Source organism: Miscanthus floridulus, chromosome 12 (genome assembly GCF_019320115.1).
Source record: "Miscanthus floridulus cultivar M001 chromosome 12, ASM1932011v1, whole genome shotgun sequence".
In the NCBI taxonomy this organism is placed as follows: Eukaryota; Viridiplantae; Streptophyta; class Magnoliopsida; order Poales; family Poaceae; genus Miscanthus; species Miscanthus floridulus.
The window spans coordinates 53,548,902-53,567,793 of record NC_089591.1 but is presented as its reverse complement, the minus strand read 5'-3'; the positions used below and the strand labels follow the sequence as shown (position 1 = coordinate 53,567,793).

Genomic DNA, 18,892 nt, shown 5'->3' with positions numbered 1-18,892 from the left:
TGATGCTCTCATCCTCCAAGCAATCTCTGATGAAGTGGTACTTGATGCGGATGTGCTTGCTTGTTTCATGGAAGATAGGGCTCTTGGCTAGAGTTAGAGTGGACTTGCTATCCACCTTTAGCTCAACCACATCTACCTTCCTGCCAAGGAACTCTGCTAGCATCCTTGACAGCCACAAACGCCTATGTTGCGGCAGTGGTGGTGGCGATGTGCTCCGCTTAACAGCTTGAGAGGGCCACCACCTTCTGCTTGAGGGACTACTAGCTGACCAAGCAATCACCGAGGAAGAACATCATCCCAGTTGTGCTCTTGCTGGTATCCACATCGCCGGCGAGATCGCTGTTGCAATGGCCGACGAACCGCACCGTGTCGGGGGCCCTTCAGTAGTGAAGACCGTAGTCGAGGGTGCCTGCCACGTAGCGCAGGATTCGCTTGACGACCTACAAATGCTCCATCATCGGCCACTCCATGAACCGGCTCGTGTACCCGACGATGAACGTGATGTTCGGCCGGGTATGGACCAGGTAGCGCAAGCTCCTGATCGCCCGCTGGTAATGGGTTGGATCGACCTCCACCGCCGTGCTCTCCTGACTTAGCTTTAGCTTCTGCTCCATCGGGGTGTGGGCGGGATTGCAGCCTGTCATGCCACCGAGCTCAAGGATGCACTTGGCATAGTGGGTTTGGCGGAGGGCGATCCCGGTGGCATCCTGGCACATTTCGACGCCGAGGTAGAAGCAGAGGAGGCTGAGGTCGCTCATGTCGAACGCCTTCTTTATCTATGCCTTGAACACCTCCACCTTCTGCTCTTCAGCGCCGACGATGATGAGATCGTCGATGTAGATGCCGACCAGTAGAACATTGCGTCCGCTGCCCCACTGGTACACCGTTGCCTCATGCGTGCTCTGCTAGAAGCCCATTTTCTTGAGGGTGGCGTCGAGCTTCACGTTCCAGGCGCGCGGTGCCTTGCGCAGGCCATAGAGTGCCTTGCGTAGGCGGTACACCTTTCCCTATTCTCTAATGACGGCCTAACCCGGTGGCTCTTGCACGTAGACCTCCTCCTTGAGGTCACCATTGAGGAAGGCGGACTTCACGTTCATATGGTGTACTTGCCACCACTCTTAAGTCACCAGCGTGAGGAGGACATGGACTGACTCCATATGCGCCACGGGAGCGAAGGTATCGTCGTAGTCGATCCCCTCCTACTAGACAAAGCCATGTGCTACCAGCCGCGCCTTGTGTTTTTTATCACCGTGCCCAGCTCATCCTTCTTGAGCTTGAACACCCACTTTAGGGTGATAGGGTGGTGGCCGTCAGGCAGTGGCACCAGCTCCTAGGTGCGGTTCTGCTCGACGAACATGAGCTCTTGCTCCATCGTCGCCCACCATGCCGGATCACCCTACGCCTCAGCATAAGTGGTTGGCTCACCGGCGTGTGTTAGATAAAGCTAGACAAAGAGCCTCTTAGGCTGGTCGGCTCATCGAATGCTTGCCACCGTGTGGTATCATAGAGGCTCATCATCGTAGTAGGCGTCCATGCAGTCTTCATCATGCTCTAGCAGCGTGGCGTACTCGACCTCTAGATGTCCTGTGTGCGCTGGTGTCGTAGTGGGTGAGGTAGAAGATGCCAAGGAGGTCGGCTAGTATGCTGGAGAGATCGGCTGTGATGATGTAGAGGTCGTAGAGGTTGGCTATGGGGTTGGAGAGGTTAGAGCTGCTGCTGATGGACCGCCGATGGGCCGCCGAGCACTACCAATGGGCTGCCGAGCTCCCTCGGATTTGGTGATTGCGAACGAGGCGGAGTTGGTGAAGAGGTCGGAGCTGGTGATGAAGACCCATACGTCGATGAAGATGCACCTTGTGCTTCCTCAACACCTCTAGCCCTTGCATACTTGTCGATGATGTCACGAAGTGTGGTCTCCGACCCGTCATCCACCACCTTGTCCCATGCCCAGCCGTGTCCTTCATTGAATACAACGTCGCGTGCCACGCACATGCACCATGTCTCTAGATTGAGCATGCGGTAGGCCTTAGCCCCTTCTACATAGCCGATGAAGACCCCCACCGAGCTACGATCATCGAGCTTGCTAATGTGGTTTAGCTCCTTGACGAAGGCGAGGTAGCCGAAGATGCGCAGGTAGCTGACCGTCGGCTTGCGCCCATGCCAAGCCTCATATGGTATCTTGTCGTCGAGTGCACTAGTCAGAGAGAGGTTGAGCAGGTGTACGGCGGTCATCATGGCCTCTCCCCAGTAGACCACTGGCATACCACACTGCTTGAGGAGCGTGCACGCTGCTACCACCACTATCTAATTGTGGCTCTCGACCACGCCGTTCTGTTGCGGTGAGTAGGGTTCAAAGTAGTGGCGTTGAATCCCCTCGTTGGCGTAGTACGCCGCGAACTCAGTTGCCGTGAATTTGCCACCGTTGTCCGTGCGGAGCACCTAGAGCTTGGGTCACACTCCTCCACGGCTGCCTGGTGGTGCTTAATGGCATCCACAACTGCTACCTTGGAATCGAGCAGCATTTCCCACATATAGCGGGCGACATCGTCGACGAGTAGTAGGAAGTAGCGTCGACCTCCAGGAGTGGCCGATGACACTGAACCGCAGAGGTCGCCGTGCACCAGCTCGAGCTACTCGGTGGCACGGTAGGAGGCTTGATGCGGGAAGGGCTGGCGCTTTGGCTTGTTTACCACATAGGTGTTGTAGAGCTGCTCGATGTGGTTGACATAGGGCATGTCGCGAACGATCTCCTTCTTATCGAGCTGCTTTAGGGCTTCAAAGTGAAGGTGCCCAAAACGCTTGTGCCAATGCCATGCCTCATCATCCCGGCACATGGCAAGACAGAGGGGGTGCGACCCCTATACATGGAGCACATAAAGGCGGTTGCTTCCCTGGCTCACCTTGGCGAGAAGGCGGTGGCCTCTATCCTAGATGCGTAGCATGCCGTCCTCAATCTCCACCCGTGAGCCGTTCTCATCTAGCTGCCCGGCGCTGATGATGGAGTTCTTCAAGGTGGGGATGTAGTACACCCCAGTGAGAAGACAGTGCTCCCCCATCTTGGCCTTGAAGATGATCGAGCCGATGCCCTTGATCTCGATGGCGAAGATGTCACCGAACTTGATGGAGCCCTTCACATCGGAGTCTAGGTCGGAGAAGAACTCATGCTGACCAGTCATGTGGTGCATCGCACCGGTGTCAAGGTACTAGCCGTTGATCTTGTCATCGATGGCACCTTTACCGAGGAATGCGTGGGTGCATGGTTTGTCGAGGTGGAGCTCGGCGGAGCCAGCCGATCCAGAAAGGGGAAAGCTTGGAGCTTTCACCCCTTTGCTATGTCCTGTTGTAGCTTGACACAAACATGCGCTAGAAATAGGGTGGCATCCTGCTCCTCTGCTTGAGCGATGTGAGCCTACCCACCACGGCGTGGAGGAAGGCGGCAATCCTTGGCCCAGTGGCTAGTCTTGCCACAGTTGTTGCAGGTGTCATCTCGGGTCGCCTTGCGCTCGCCAGTGGCGCCGCCATCAGTGCTGGCCTAGACTTGGGGTCCCTTCTCCTCCTTCTTGCCACCGCGTAGACACCGATGATGTTCCTTGGAGCTGAACGAGCCGGATCCTTCCTTCTTCTTTCTTCTTATTGAAGGCGCGCCACTGCTCCATCGTGTACAACAGCTTGCCTCCGGGGGTGCCCTACTCGGAGTTTGGCGCTTGCTCGTGGTCTTGCACAACCTTGAGCCTCCCGGTGACATCCTCGATGGTGAGCTACTCAAAGTCGAGGAGCGTCTTGATCGAATTGATAATCTGCGCGTACCTCTTCGGCATGCAGCGGAGGAATTTCTCCACCGCGGGCTCCTCCGTGAGATCGGTGTCGTCGTTGCGTGCCATCTGCTCCATCAAATTGGTAAAACCAAGGGCAAAGTCCTCGACATGCTCACTAGGATGAAAGGCGAGGCCTTCCCACTCCCGTCGGAAGCGCTGCAACGTCGCCCGACGCACACGATCTCCGCCGATGCGTGCCGCGGAGATTGATTGCCACGCCATCTTTGCTGTAGCCTTGTTGGTGAGGGAAGCATTGAGTGTGGTAGAACCACCTAATCTAATGCCTCTCAAGAGCACTTGTCTTTCATTAGACACTAAGCACTCAAGGAAGAACACTAAATCCCGTCGGGCACACCTTAGGGGTTAACCCCAAAATCCACATTTTTCCATCGGGATCACAAATTAGAAAATAAAGCTTACATCATTATTAACCATTTCTTACATCACTTTGCATGTAACATCAGAGTATAACATTTATTATTTAACAGTGGAGTGTAATCATATTATCTGAGTTATGAACAGTTTAATTGAACAACTGAATATAAACATGTGAACAGACTTACATCGGAAATAAATATCTATTCATGACATGATAAAGCATTGATATATAACAACGACAACATATTATAAAACTTTTATTTAGAAGAACATTTAGTGAGAGTTATAAATAAAAACTATGATCGTAGCGTAAAGAAAATCCTCTCTGAGCCCACCAGGAGAAATCCACACACAAGGGTCAACAAGACTTACACGACAGGAGGAAAGAAAAGACTCCAAGGATATGTAAGGCTATCTGGCTTGTGGGTTTATTGCGTTTGCAGGAATATTATTAAGCGTGTGTCCTTATATTCAATTTTTATTAGCAGTCGCATTAGTTCATTAACTAACCATTCTATATAAGCACATATGCTACTTTCAAGCAGGTGGTAAGCAATCGGATTTCTATTTCTTCACCTTTCCTCTTTCAATTCTTACTGCGGTGCCAGACCATAGACAAGCCGTACTGGATTGCCCAGGAATTCGTGAATCAATGCCCCCAGGTGGGTACCCTAAAAACACATGCCCTGCTTGTACCACAGGCACAAGCAGGACCAACCCACTTCTCTCCTATCATGGGGTCTAGGTCCGCATCCAAACTGGGACTCCAAACCCCGGCCCCTGAGTCTCGGATTTAGTGCGGTGCAAGGACCTCCAAACCAAAAAACCACCCTAACAGTTAGCCCAAAAAGAGCCGAAACCGATGACAAGAGAGTAACAAGTCTTCCAAGCGCCCATCCCCAAGTATGTGCTCAGGATAATAAGTCTGTGACTTACCTAGAGTCTTATGCAACGGCCGGTCCTTAACCGACACAAACATAGAAAATAGTGTAACCAAGCTATGCTCCGTTGGCCGCAGGACACAACCTCTTACACCCACCAATACCCAAACCATATCCCTGCTCGATCACCATTTTTTCCACCATTTATATTTCCAAGTGATAATAATACAATAATATATTTCCTATCTCTCGCGAGTGACGGCAATCACTCGACTTCTACCGGAGTCTTATAGCATAGCAATCTACACGATCCTGTTATACTAGTAAGACTCATAGGATATATATATATATATATATATATATATATATATATATATATATATATATATATATATGCAATGTGGGTTTCATTCAACACTTTAAAACTTAATGCACAAATATAATTTAAAGTGCAGAAAAGTAGGGGTTATTCACTAGGGCTTGCCTGGGTAAAATATAATCAGAAGTTAGCTTTCAATCATGGCGACATGATCTCCAAAAGCACCATTTCTCCCGCAACTCCCGCTGACTCCATGACCCATCGACGTCCCTATTAAGATATGAATTACAATGCAATGCAAAGACGTAATTAATCGGCTGCAACCATGACTCGTAAAATATGATTTACGCCTTTCAAGTTAACGAGCTAGTTCTAACGACGACCGTACTTCGGCTACATATCATGTTGTCGAATAAGGCGTTATTTCCCAATAAATATTTTAGTTATACAAACTCAAGTTGTTTCTTTATTTCAATTCTATCGATTTAATCTTTATTTAAAATAGGACATTATTATCTATCTAGCAAACTAATTATTCAGGAGCTACAAAAATTACAGTGAGCATCTAACAATATTAATAATTTACTTCAAAATTGTCAGAGTCAACACTATCATTATTTTACCACAAAAATTCCTGCAAGTTTATATTTTCATAATAATAAACATTCTAAATCAATTAGAGCAGCCCTAGAAACATTTTAAAACTAGGTGAACAAATTATACTAACAAATAGATCCTGATTTTAGAAACCTAGGAAAATTAGTTTCATAATTTTTGAATTCCTAAATGATTTTATATTTAAATAACAAAATCAGCTCAGAATTTAAAATGACAAACCATTTCTAAAACCCTAGAAAAAGAAAAGGGCAAACGGCCCACGTGGCCCAGCCAGAGCGCGACCTCAGTGCGGCCCACGACCGGCGAACAGGCTTGGCCCGAAGGCGCGCGCGCGGCCCAAGCGCGGGCAGGCGGCGCGAACGACCCAGAGAGACGCACGGCCCAGGCGGATGCGACACAAGGCCAACCCAAGCACATGGGCGTGAATGGCCCAGGCGGCAGGGTGCACGCGCGGGCGCAAGTGGCCCAAGCACGCAATCAGTGGCAGGCCAGCCCAGCGCGTGGCCTACCCAAACCGGCCTAGCGATTTTGTAAAAACGACCCAACGTTTACCATAAATTGATTCGTAGTCCACATACACTATTCTTGTGAGTCACGTTTATGCACCTAGAACCCCCCGAAAAGCTTCTAATTACACGTTCTCACCTTCTCTTCTTCTTCTACGAATGGAGGAGCAGAGGAGCACCAGTCGGTGGTCAATCCCGGCCGGGGAGGGCAAGGCGACCATGGAAAACCGGCCATGGGGCAGCGACAGACCTAGACACGCACGAGCATGGCCAAGACGATCCCTAACGTGGCCCATAGAGGCACAGCCACGCGCAGCGGCGGCGCGACGGCCGGTGGCATGCGGTAACGGCGGTGGTGCTGCTGTGGGGCGCGATGGCTGGTGAGGGCGGGCTCCTAGGCATCAAGCAGATGTGGCACGCCCCAGGCCTGACCCTGCTCATGCGGGGGCAGGGCGCAGTGGCCCGGCTTCATGCGCGCAGCACGACGATGGCCCGAATAGGGGGCCATGATGGCTCTAGGCAACGCGGGCTACGGCGAGCACGCGTGGGGAGCACCCTAAAAACATATGCCCTGCTTGTACCCCAGGCACAAGCAGGTCCAACCCACTTCTCTCCTGTCATGGGGTCTAGGTCCCCATCCAAACTGGGACTCCAAGCCCCGGCCCCTGAGTCTCGGATTTAGTGCGGTGCAAGGACCTCCAAACCAAAAAACCACCCTAACAGTTAGCCCAAAAAGAGCCGAAACCGATGACAAGAGAGTAACAAGTCTTCCAAGCGCCCATCCCTAAGTATGTGCTCAGGATAATAAATCTGTGACTTGCCTAGAGTCTTATACAACGGCCGGTCCTTAACCGACACAAACATAGAAAATAGTGTAACCAAGCTATGCCCCGTTGGCCGCAGGACACAACCTCTTACACCCACCAATACCCAAACCATATCCCTGCTCGATCACCATTTTTTCCACCATTTATATTTTCCAAGTGATAATAATACAATAATATATTTCCTATCTCTCGCGAGTGACGGCAATCACTCGACTTCTACCGGAGTCTTATAGCATAGCAATCTACACGATCCTGTTATACTAGTAAGACTCATAGGATATATATATATATATATATATATATAGAACTACTATCCTATAGCTGGCTGCAGAATAACTTATTCTGTAGCCACTTTGAGTTACGATAATTACTATGTTAATTTACGAGATTTACAGTAACTCCTTACTAAGTGGTTTACTATAACGTTATGGTAAATATTCCCAAGTGTTATAGTAACCCAACTATCGTAAATATGTATTGACATTATGGTAAATTAGTATATAAAATTATGGTAAATAGAGGTGGCTACAGAATAACTTATTTTGTAGCCGGCTGCTGAATAGCCTCTCCCTATATATATATATATATATATATATATATATATATATATATATATATATATATATATATATATATATATATATATATATATGCAATGTGGGTTTCATTCAACACCTTAAAACTTAATGCACAAATATAATTTAAAGTGCAGAAAAGTAGGGGTTATTCACTAGGGCTTGCCTGGGTAAAATATAATCAGAAGTTAGCTTTCAATCATGGCGACATGATCTCTAAAAGCACCATTTCTCCCGCAACTCCCGCTGACTCCTTGACCCATCGACGTCCCTATTAAGATATGAATTACAATGCAATGCAAAGACGTAATTAATCGGCTGCAACCGTGACTCGTAAAATATGATTTACGCCTTTCAAGTTAACGAGCTAGTTCTAACGACGTCCGTACTTCGGCTACATATCATGTTGTCGAATAAGGCGTTATTTCCCAATAAATATTTTAGTTATACAAACTCAAGTTGTTTCTTTATTTCAATTCTATCGATTTAATCTTTATTTAAAATAGGACATTATTATCTATCTAGCAAACTAATTATTCAGGAGCTACAAAAATTACAGTGAGCATCTAACAATATTAATAATTTACTTCAAAATTGTCAGAGTCAACACTATCATTATTTTACCACAAAAATTCCTGCAAGTTTATATTTTCATAATAATAAACATTCTAAATCAATTAGAGCAGCCCTAGAAACATCTTAAAACTAGGTGAACAAATTATACTAACAAATAGATCCTGATTTTAGAAACCTAGGAAAATTAGTTTCATAATTTTTGAATTCCTAAATGATTTTATATTTAAATAACAAAATCAGCTCAGAATTTAAAATGACAAACCATTTCTAAAACCCTAGAAAAAGAAAAGGGCAAACGGCCCATGCGGCCCAGCCAGAGCGCGACCTCAGTGCGGCCCACGACCGGCGAACAGGCTTGGCCCGAAGGCGCGCGCGCGGCCCAAGCGCGGGCAGGCGGCCCGAACGACCCAGAGAGACGCACGGCCCAGGCGGATGCGACACAAGGCCAGCCCAAGCACACGGGCGTGAACGGCCCAGGCGGCAGGGTGCACGCGCGGGCGCAAGCGGCCCAAGCACGCAATCAGTGGCAGGCCGGCCCAGCGCGTGGCCTGCCCAAACTGGCCTAGCGATTTTGTAAAAATGACCCTACGTTTACCATAAATTGATTCGTAGTCCACATACACTATTCTTGTGAGTCACGTTTATGCACCTAGAACCCCCCGAAAAGCTTCTAATTACACGTTCTCACCTTCTCTTCTTCTTCTACGAACGGAGGAGCAGAGGAGCACCAGTCGGTGGTCAATCCCGGCCGGGGAGGGCAAGGCGACCATGGAAAACCGGCCATGGGGCAGCGACAGACCTGGACACGCACGAGCATGGCCAAGACAATCCCTAACGTGGCCCATAGAGGCACGGCCACGCGCAGCGGCGGCGCGACGGCCGGCGGCAGGCGGTAACGGCGGTGGTGCTGCTGTGGGGCGCGATGGCTGGTGAGGGCGGGCTCCTAGGCATCAAGCAGATGTGGCATGCCCTAGGCCCGACCCTGCTCATGCGGGGGCAGGGCGCAGTGGCCCGGCTTCATGCGCGCAGCGCGACGATGGCCCGAATAGGGGGCCATGATGGCTCTAGGTGACGCGGGCTACGGCGAGCACGCGTGGGGAGCACCCTAAAAACACATGCCCTGCTTGTACCCCAGGCACAAGCAGGACCAACCCACTTCTCTCCTGTCATGGGGTCTAGGTCCCCATCCAAACTGGGACTCCAAGCCCCGGCCCCTGAGTCTCGGATTTAGTGCGGTGCAAGGACCTCCAAACCAAAAAACCACCCTAACAGTTAGCCTAGAAAGAGCCAAAACCGATGACAAGAGAGTAACAAGTCTTCCAAGCGCCCATCCCCAAGTATGTGCTCAGGATAATAAGTCTGTGACTTGCCTAGAGTCTTATACAACGGCCGGTCCTTAACCGACACAAACATAGAAAATAGTGTAACCAAGCTATGCCCCGTTGGCCGCAGGACACAACCTCTTACACCCACCAATACCCAAACTATATCCCTGCTCGATCACCATTTTTTCCACCATTTATATTTTCCAAGTGATAATAATACAATAATATATTTCCTATCTCTCGCGAGTGACGGCAATCACTCGACTTCTACTGGAGTCTTATAGCATAGCAATCTACACGATCCTGTTATACTAGTAAGACTCATAGGATATATATATATATATATATGCAATGTGGGTTTCATTCAACACCTTAAAACTTAATGCACAAATATAATTTAAAGTGCAGAAAAGTAGGGGTTATTCACTAGGGCTTGCCTGGGTAAAATATAATCAGAAGTTAGCTTTCAATCATGGCGACATGATCTCTAAAAGCACCATTTCTCCCGCAACTCCCGCTGACTCCTTGACCTATCGACGTCCCTATTAAGATATGAATTACAATGCAATGCAAAGACGTAATTAATCGGCTGCAACCGTGACTCGTAAAATATGATTTACGCCTTTCAAGTTAACGAGCTAGTTCTAACGACGACCGTACTTCGGCTACATATCATGTTGTCGAATAAGGCGTTATTTCCCAATAAATATTTTAGTTATACAAACTCAAGTTGTTTCTTTATTTCAATTCTATCGATTTAATCTTTATTTAAAATAGGACATTATTATCTATCTAGCAAACTAATTATTCAGGAGCTACAAAAATTACAGTGAGCATCTAACAATATTAATAATTTACTTCAAAATTGTCAGAGTCAACACTATCATTATTTTACCACAAAAATTCCTGCAAGTTTATATTTTCATAATAATAAACATTCTAAATCAATTAGAGCAGCCCTAGAAACATCTTAAAACTAGGTGAACAAATTATACTAACAAATAGATCCTAATTTTAGAAACCTAGGAAAATTAGTTTCATAATTTTTGAATTCCTAAATGATTTTATATTTAAATAACAAAATCAGCTCAGAATTTAAAATGACAAACCATTTCTAAAACCCTAGAAAAAGAAAAGGGCAAACGGCCCATGCGGCCCAGCCAGAGCGCGACCTCAGTGCGGCCCACGACCGGCGAATAGGCTTGGCCCGAAGGCGCGCGCGCGGCCCAAGCGCGGGCAGGCGGCGCGAACGACCCAGAGAGACGCACGGCCCAGGCGGATGCGACACAAGGCCAGCCCAAGCACACGGGCGTGAACGGCCCAGGCGGCAGGGTGCACGCGCGGGCGCAAGCGGCCCAAGCACGCAATCAGTGGCAGGCCGGCCCAGCGCGTGGCCTGCCCAAACCGGCCTAGCGATTTTGTAAAAACGACCCTACGTTTACCATAAATTGATTCGTAGTACACATACACTATTCTTGTGAGTCACGTTTATGCACCTAGAACCCCCCGAAAAGCTTCTAATTACATGTTCTCACCTTCTCTTCTTCTTCTACGAACGGAGGAGCAAAGGAGCACCAGCCGGTGGTCAATCCCGGCTGGGGAGGGCAAGGCGACCATGGAAAACCGGCCATGGGGCAGCGACAGACCTGGACACGCATGAGCATGGCCAAGACGATCCCTAACGTGGCCCATAGAGGCACGGCCACGCGCAGTGGCGGCACGACGGCCGGCGGCAGGCGGTAACGGCGGTGGTGCTGCTGTGGGGCGCGATGGCTGGTGAGGGCAGGCTCCTAGGCATCAAGCAGATGTGGCACGCCCTAGGCCCGACCCTGCTCATGCAGGGGCAGGGCGCAGTGGCCCGGCTTCATGCGCGCAGCGCGACGATGGCCCGAATAGGGGGCCATGATGGCTCTAGGCGACGCGGGCTACGGCGAGCACGCGTGGGGCACGACGGCTGGCGAGGTGGAGGTGATGGTGTCGGTGTTTGAGCGCAGAGAGGTAGAGTGGTGGAACAACCTTGGTCGAGCTCGAGCCTTGCGGCGGCATCAGCAGTAGGAGCGGTGGCATCATAGCCACGGACGATAGAGCGGCGCGGGGAGGTGCACAACCACAACTGGGCTCGCCTAGCCACGACGTGGACCGAGGCGGAGCTCAGCACGGTAGCCATACGTGGCCGTGGCAGGGGAGGCGACGACAACGGCCACGGTGCGTCGAAGGTGGCTGTGGTGACATGGCGTGGGCAACGCGGTCACGGGCGCTCTGTTGGGCTATAGTCCAGCATGGGGAAGGGAGGGGCGGCACTCGCGTGTGGTGGTCGATTGACGGCCGAAGGCGCAGCAACGGTGGGCACTATGGCCTGGGCGCGCCGAGGAGCAGTAGGTCCGCGCAGAACCAAGGGGCACGCGCGCACGCAAGGGGAAAAGGAAGAGGCAATGGGTGAGCAGCGCGGCATGGTGGCCTGACGTAGAAGGAAAGCAGAGAGAGAGCAGGGAGGAAATGGAGGGGCGTCGGTGTAGAGCAGGAGAAGCAGCAGTAGCTCGGAGGTGACCCGGCCTGCTCGACATGGTCATGTCAGCAGAGGCAGACAAAAGCAATCAAGGCAGTCAGACATAGGCAAAGACTGGGAGAGTGGGTGAGCTGAGATGATGCGACGAAGCGGGCAGATGGATGGTGGCGCTTAGCAGGGGCGTGGGCATGATAGAGCCATGTGCTCCCTTTAAAATTCAGACAAGACGCTAGTGAGGGAGAGAAAGATAATGGGGTAGGCAAACAGACATGCCGGGGTGCAGAGCCACGACGGGAGACGGGGCGGTGCATAATTGCAAAGCAAGCTGAGTACGCTATATGCCACGCCAGGAAAAGTAAATGAAGTTGTTGCGCTATCTCTCGTCTGTTATATGATTTCACACCAATCACATTAAATTTATGAGGCGGCCAGACGAGCAGCTGTCGCGGTACGTTACCAACTTATCATAGGGACTAAAACGAGTCTATACGTAAAAACATGTCACAAGACCAAGGCTTTTCAACTGAGCGTGCTTCTCAAAATAAACACGTGAGTATATATATATATGCATATACCTACAGATATTTCTATCGGTTTACTAATTTAGACCATTAGCAACATCTTGTCACAAGGAGATTTTCAACAAAGCTTGAATTTAAATTAGATTCAAAAGCTATATATATCGTTCTATTTATTAATGGATTTTATTTTATTTATAAAAGTTGTTTTTCATGCTTAATCTAATAGAACAAACCATTCGCTATCTATTGGCTAGAATTGTCGTTCGACATTCCCAAATATTTTTACGCACGGAGTAATTTAACTTGGACATTTATTTGAGTCCACAAAACTAAGTCACATAGGATTCACTTATCACATCAAGTATGTTTTAAATAAAAAATCCAAGAAACTGTTTCGAAATTTTTTAGGCCTAAATCTTGGTGATAAACGAGCTCATAACACCAGAGGTGTTACACCGAGCTCGGTGGGGACATCGGCGCACAACTAAAATGTCCTAATAGCTAGAGGGAGGTGAATAGCCTATTAAAAATTTCTACAACAACACTAAGACAAATAATTAGTCAATAAGATGGCGAAGCGAATTTTGCGTTAGCACTATACTTGAGGTTGCAAGCCACCTACCCAATTCTATTTTCTACGATCTCTAGTATATCACAACAAAGCTATGTCACTAATATACGCCTAGGTGATCAACCTAGTGAGAGTAATACAATTAAATGATACACTATCTAGTCTTAACTACTACTAGCTCTATCCAAGTGAATGTATAATGAAATGCAAGAGAGTGGTAGAGAGGTATACCGCCGTGGCAAGTGACCAATGAGTGAATATCAATGAATACCAAGGAGACAATCAAGACACAACGATTTTTCCTCCGAGGTTCACTTGTTTGCCGGCAAGTTAGTCCCCGTTGTGGTGATTCACTCACTTGAAGGTTCACGCGCTAATTGGCATCACACGCCAAACCCTCAATAGGATGCCATACAACCAACATAAGATGAGGATCACATAAGCCACGAGCAATTTACTAAAGTACCTTTTGGCTCTTCGCTGGGGAAAGGTCAAGAACCCCTCACAATCACCGCAATCGAAGCCGGAGACAATTACCAACCTCCGCTCGATGATCCTCGCTACTTCAAGCCGTCTAGGTGGCAGCAACCACCAAGAGTAACAAGAGAATCCCGCAGTGAAACACGAACACCATGTGCCTCTAGATGCAAACACTCAAGCAATGCACTTGGATTCTCCCTCAATCTCACAAAGATGATGAATCAATGATGGAGATGAGTGGAAGGGCTTTGGCTAAGCTCACAAGATTGTTATGTCAATGCAAATGGCCAAGAGAGTGAGCTAGAGTCGGCCAAACGATATTTAAATAAAGCCCCCAATGAATAGATCAGTTAGGCTCATAGAGCAGCCCAGCTCGGGGAGACTGGACGCACAGGTCAAGTTGCCCGGATGTAGGACCCCAGTGTTCGATCGCCCGATGCCCGCCATGTGTCATTGGCTTCAAGCGCTGGTCGCCCGATCTCAATGGTCATCGGTGCACTTAAGTTATGACCGAACGCGCATCAGTATAGGACCGGACGCACCCTCACCTGGCGTCCGATCACTTCCAGTAAGGTTCCAGAGGTAGAAATTTGTGACCGGACACGTTCAGTCCACCGTGACCGGACTCACTACAGCGTCCGGTCTTCTCTGTCCCTTCGTGCCTTCTCCAAAGCTGCCATCGTCATCATGCGTCAGCAGTGACCAGACTCACCTTCACCTCGTCCGATCAACAGCTCCTCCCGAGTCCGGTCAACAAGACCGAGACCGGGCCACTGATGCACTCCTGACCGGACGCTGCTTCCCCGAGTCTGGTCACCAGGTGACCAGCGTTCGATCACCATGTGACCAGCGTCCGGTCACTGTTTCTCAGTGACAATCATCTCCTTCTCTTCACCAACTTCTCCACCCTTGCTCAAATGTGCCAACCACCAAGTGTATCACCTTGTGCACATGTGTTAGCATACTTTCACAAACGTTTTCAAGGGTGTTAGCTATCCACTAGATACTAAATGCATATGCAATGAGTTAGAGCATCTAGTGACACTTTGATAACCGCATTTCGATATGAGTTTCACCTCTCTTAATAGTATGGCTATCGATCCTAAATGTGATCACACTCGCTAAGTGTCTCGATCACTAAACCAAAAAGCTCCTATCAATTTCACCTTTGCCTTGAGCGTTTTGTTTTTCTCTTTCTTCTTTTCCAAGTCCAACCACTTGATCATCACCATAGCATCACCATCATCATGTCATAATCTTCATTTGCTTTATCACTTGGAGTAGTGCTACCTATCTCATAATTACTTTGATAAACTATGTTAGCAATTAGGGTTTCATCAATTCACCAAAACCAAACTAGATCTTTCAACAACGCCTTCAGCGCTCGGCGATCGTCGTCATAGTCGATGCCGCCGACGTGAGCCGCCTTCCACAGCCGCTGGGCCTGTAGCTTGACCTTCATCAGTAGGCTCCACTCGTGGTAGTTCGACTTGGTGAGCATAGGCCATGGAGTTCCCATTCTGGAGTCGTGGTAGACCGTCTACAGCACCGGGGAGCAGCCGCGTCGACCACGACGCCGCTCTGGTGACGGCGACTGGCAGCGGTGCCTGATCGGGCTACGCGATCCTCCGACTGGCTCCAGCTCTCGCTCCATCTCGGCACGCAGCGCTGTGGCCGCGGCTATCGCCTGCCTGGCCGTTTCGACCGCCGCCGCTGCGGCAGTAAGGCGCGTCGCACGATCGTGGGCTCTGGCACCCACGGCGGTGCGCGCTCTCATGATCTGGCTGGCGGTGGACATGGCGCTCGCTCACTCGAGAACCCTCTCGACTCTAATACCAGATTGTTGGACCGATTGGATCCCAAATTCAGATTTGGAACTACCAGAGGGCAGCTTGGCCCTCGGCCACATGCAATTGCTTGTTTTTTACAATGACACTCCCTTATCTTTTATAGGTAAAGCGGAATTTCACTTGCTACAGTATATTCTAACCACTAAATTCGATGCTGAGTATATTTCTAACACCAGGCTTGAAAAATAAAAAGTATATAAAAAAGATATAAGTAATTTCGCTTGAAAAATAAAAAGTATAAAAAAAATAAGATATAGTGCTTTAGCACCGGGTTTATCTGTCACCGATAAGTTCCCACTCATCCCCCATCAAACGCTGTTTACTCTTGGGTAAGGAACTGTAGTCTTGCTGGGTGCGCCACTTTATTTGCGGCAGCAGCCGTGTGTGTTCAGTTCTAGGGCCCATTCATAATTCATTCATGCACTGGTAGACTGGTACTGCAGACAGCAGACCCGTAGTTATCTTGCACTGCTGCACATCTGAATTCTTTCCCACTGGCTAAGGTTGTGTTTAGTTGGGAAGGTGAAAATTTTTGGGTGTTATATCGGATGTGTTAGAAGGATATCGGGAGGGGTTTTTGGATACTAATAAAAAAACCCATCAGGAAACTACGAGACGAATCTAATGATACTAATTAATCGGTCATTAGCACATGTGGGTTACTGTAGCATTTAAGGCTTTTCATGGACTAATTAAGCTTAAAAGATTCGTCTCGCGATTTCGTCGAGAACTGTGCAATTAGTTTTTTTTCGTCTACATTTAGTACTCCATACATGTGTCCAAACATACTCTTTTACTGTAGGAGGCAAAAAATTTTGAAAACTAAACAGGGCCTAACCTACTTGCACATGAATTATCTGAACATGTAAAATTCTAGTTCTAGCTAGCTCGTTCCAGCAGCCGGGATTCGTTCATTCAGGAACAGGATTCTCGCAGCACAAAAAAGTATACGCTTACTCCGTGACAGGGCCACAAGAATGTGGGCTCGTGAGTCCTGAAAATAACACGATAGCGCTCTTGAATCTTTGATGCAATAATATCCCATCCCCACCCATCCATCCCAAATTAATAAATAAGTCGCAGGCACAATCTAAGCTTTGCATCTTTCCAAACCAAACCTAGCATGTCATGGCAATAACTAAAGTCCACACACACCAAACTTGGCATTTGCAAGTGCAAGTAGCTACACTGACACAGCAACTCAACTGAGGTAGTAGCAGTACTCTAAATCTCTAACATGGAGTGGAGTGGTACATAGCACTTGTTCATGGCATTCGGTCAGCAATCAGGAGCAGCAGATCACATCACACCATACATACTTGGTTAAGCCGCCAGCGTAAGGCTTTTAGTAATATTAGTAAAACTAATCAGCTGATTAGTATCTGTTAAGAGAAGCCTGACCAGCTGATGGCGAGATTGATTGATTAGCTCTAAGCACAGCAGTTAGCAAGCTAGACAGACGGCAGGCCGTGCCAGGCCGGCCTACTTACACCTTGATGAAAGGCCGGTATGGGCTCTACGCGGTCTGGGCCGCGAGCGTGGCCCGGAGCTTCGTGTCCCTCGAGGAGCAGCACTCGTCACTGTGCCTCACACCGACCATGTGGAGGTGGTCACCGTCCTGCCTCTCCTTGCCCCTGAACAGCAGCCTCTGCTCCCAGGGCTCAAGCCCCGTCACCATGGACATCACCACCTTCAGCTCCTCTGCAACAGTTTCCCACTAACACGCTTTAGATCTCCAGCCCAATTTCTCGAATTTGGTTTGGTTTTTCTTTTCTGAAGAAGAGCGAGTGAATGAAACAGTTGATTTTTTTAAAAGGGAATTGCTAGCGCTCAATGTCCGATGGGACCGAACAGCCCAGCAGAAACGAGCCGTACTCCCACCGTATTGATGCAGTCCTTCTCCGTCTCCCTCGTCGTGCCAAGCACGCGTACCCTACGCCCGCGCTTCTCCCCCCCTGACCCCCTCCTCTCTCTCCGCGCGGGCACGACTTGAGGGCCAGGTTGAGGACAAGCACGCCTCGTCCATAGAACCCTAGGCGCACCGCGTGCCCCATCCGCCGGCCCTCAGCTTGCTGCGCCCTTTCCTTTGGTGCCCGGGCCGTGGCCCCATGACTCTCTAAACATACCTTTGAATCACGAAACACTTGAATGCAACATAGTCTGAAGCATATGAAATATTTGGAACACACACTTGCAACATGTGTCTAAAACATATGCAACATACAGATAAAACACTTGCAACTTGCAATATGAAAACACTTATTGCAACATAAGACTAAAACAGCTGAAACATTTCGAACACACTCTTGCAACATATGTGTGAAACATATGCAACATCCAAATAAGCACACTTGCAATATATGTCTGAAAAAACAGATGAAACATTTGGAACGGATGTTTGCAACGTACGTGTACAACCATTGCAATATGTGCAACATCACGATATATTTTTGCGACATCCGTATGAAACATTTACAACATACCTTTGAAACATCTGAAACAATTGAAACATACTCTTGCAACATGCGCTTTCAACGCAATATCTCATTGCTGCTCGACAGAATGGAGAGGTTCGTCGGTGCGTGGTGTTCACCGGAGGCAGCGGCCCAACGACGCTTGTAGGTGGCGGGCCGATAGCAGTGGCTGCACGTTGTGGAAGGGAGGCATCGGCCGCACGAGCGGCGGGGTGACCACGGTCCCTCGACTTGGAGAGGGAAGCAACACGTCGTGACTGGCAGGGACGGCAGCTGAGCACCGTGATTCGAGAGGCGGCCGCGAGCCGTGCCTGACAAGGCCAGTAGCCGAGCGATGCGCCTCAAAGGCAGCCGCGCGTTGCACCTCGGAGGGCCAGCGACCGTGCGCTCGGAGGCGGCAGGCGAGCGGATAAGAGTGATAGGAAGAAGAATGAGTGGAAAGCAATAAGTGGATGAGTAGTTTTTTTTAAAAAAAAACGAAGGAGCGTGGATTATTAGGCTAGAGTCATAGCCCAGCAATGAAGCGACCGGCGGACAGATGTGCGGTTCAGAGCATTACCGTTATTAAAAAAGAAAAATAGGAGATGCAGTTGTCCATGGATTACGAAGGTTCGCTCCAATCAGGTCCCTTGTCTGAATGGTCATGCGCCGGCAATGGCAAGCCAAGTAG

The 18,892-nt window shown here is 49.0% G+C and overlaps 1 protein-coding gene across 1 annotated transcript; it reads right to left on the bottom strand.

Annotated features, from left to right (window-relative positions):
• Positions 1–440: 440 nt before the first annotated feature.
• Positions 441–758, bottom strand: LOC136495895 (uncharacterized mitochondrial protein AtMg00810-like). The gene has a single exon (XM_066491690.1). The coding sequence runs from the start codon at positions 756–758 to the stop codon at positions 441–443; it is 318 nt and encodes a 105-aa protein (XP_066347787.1).
• Between the last annotated feature and the right edge of the window lie 18,134 nt (positions 759–18,892).

Excerpts from the sequence above, each read along its gene's own strand:
- LOC136495895 (XM_066491690.1), bottom strand. The coding sequence starts at position 758 with ATGAGCGACCTCAGCCTCCTCTGCTTCTACCTCGGCGTCGAAATGTGC.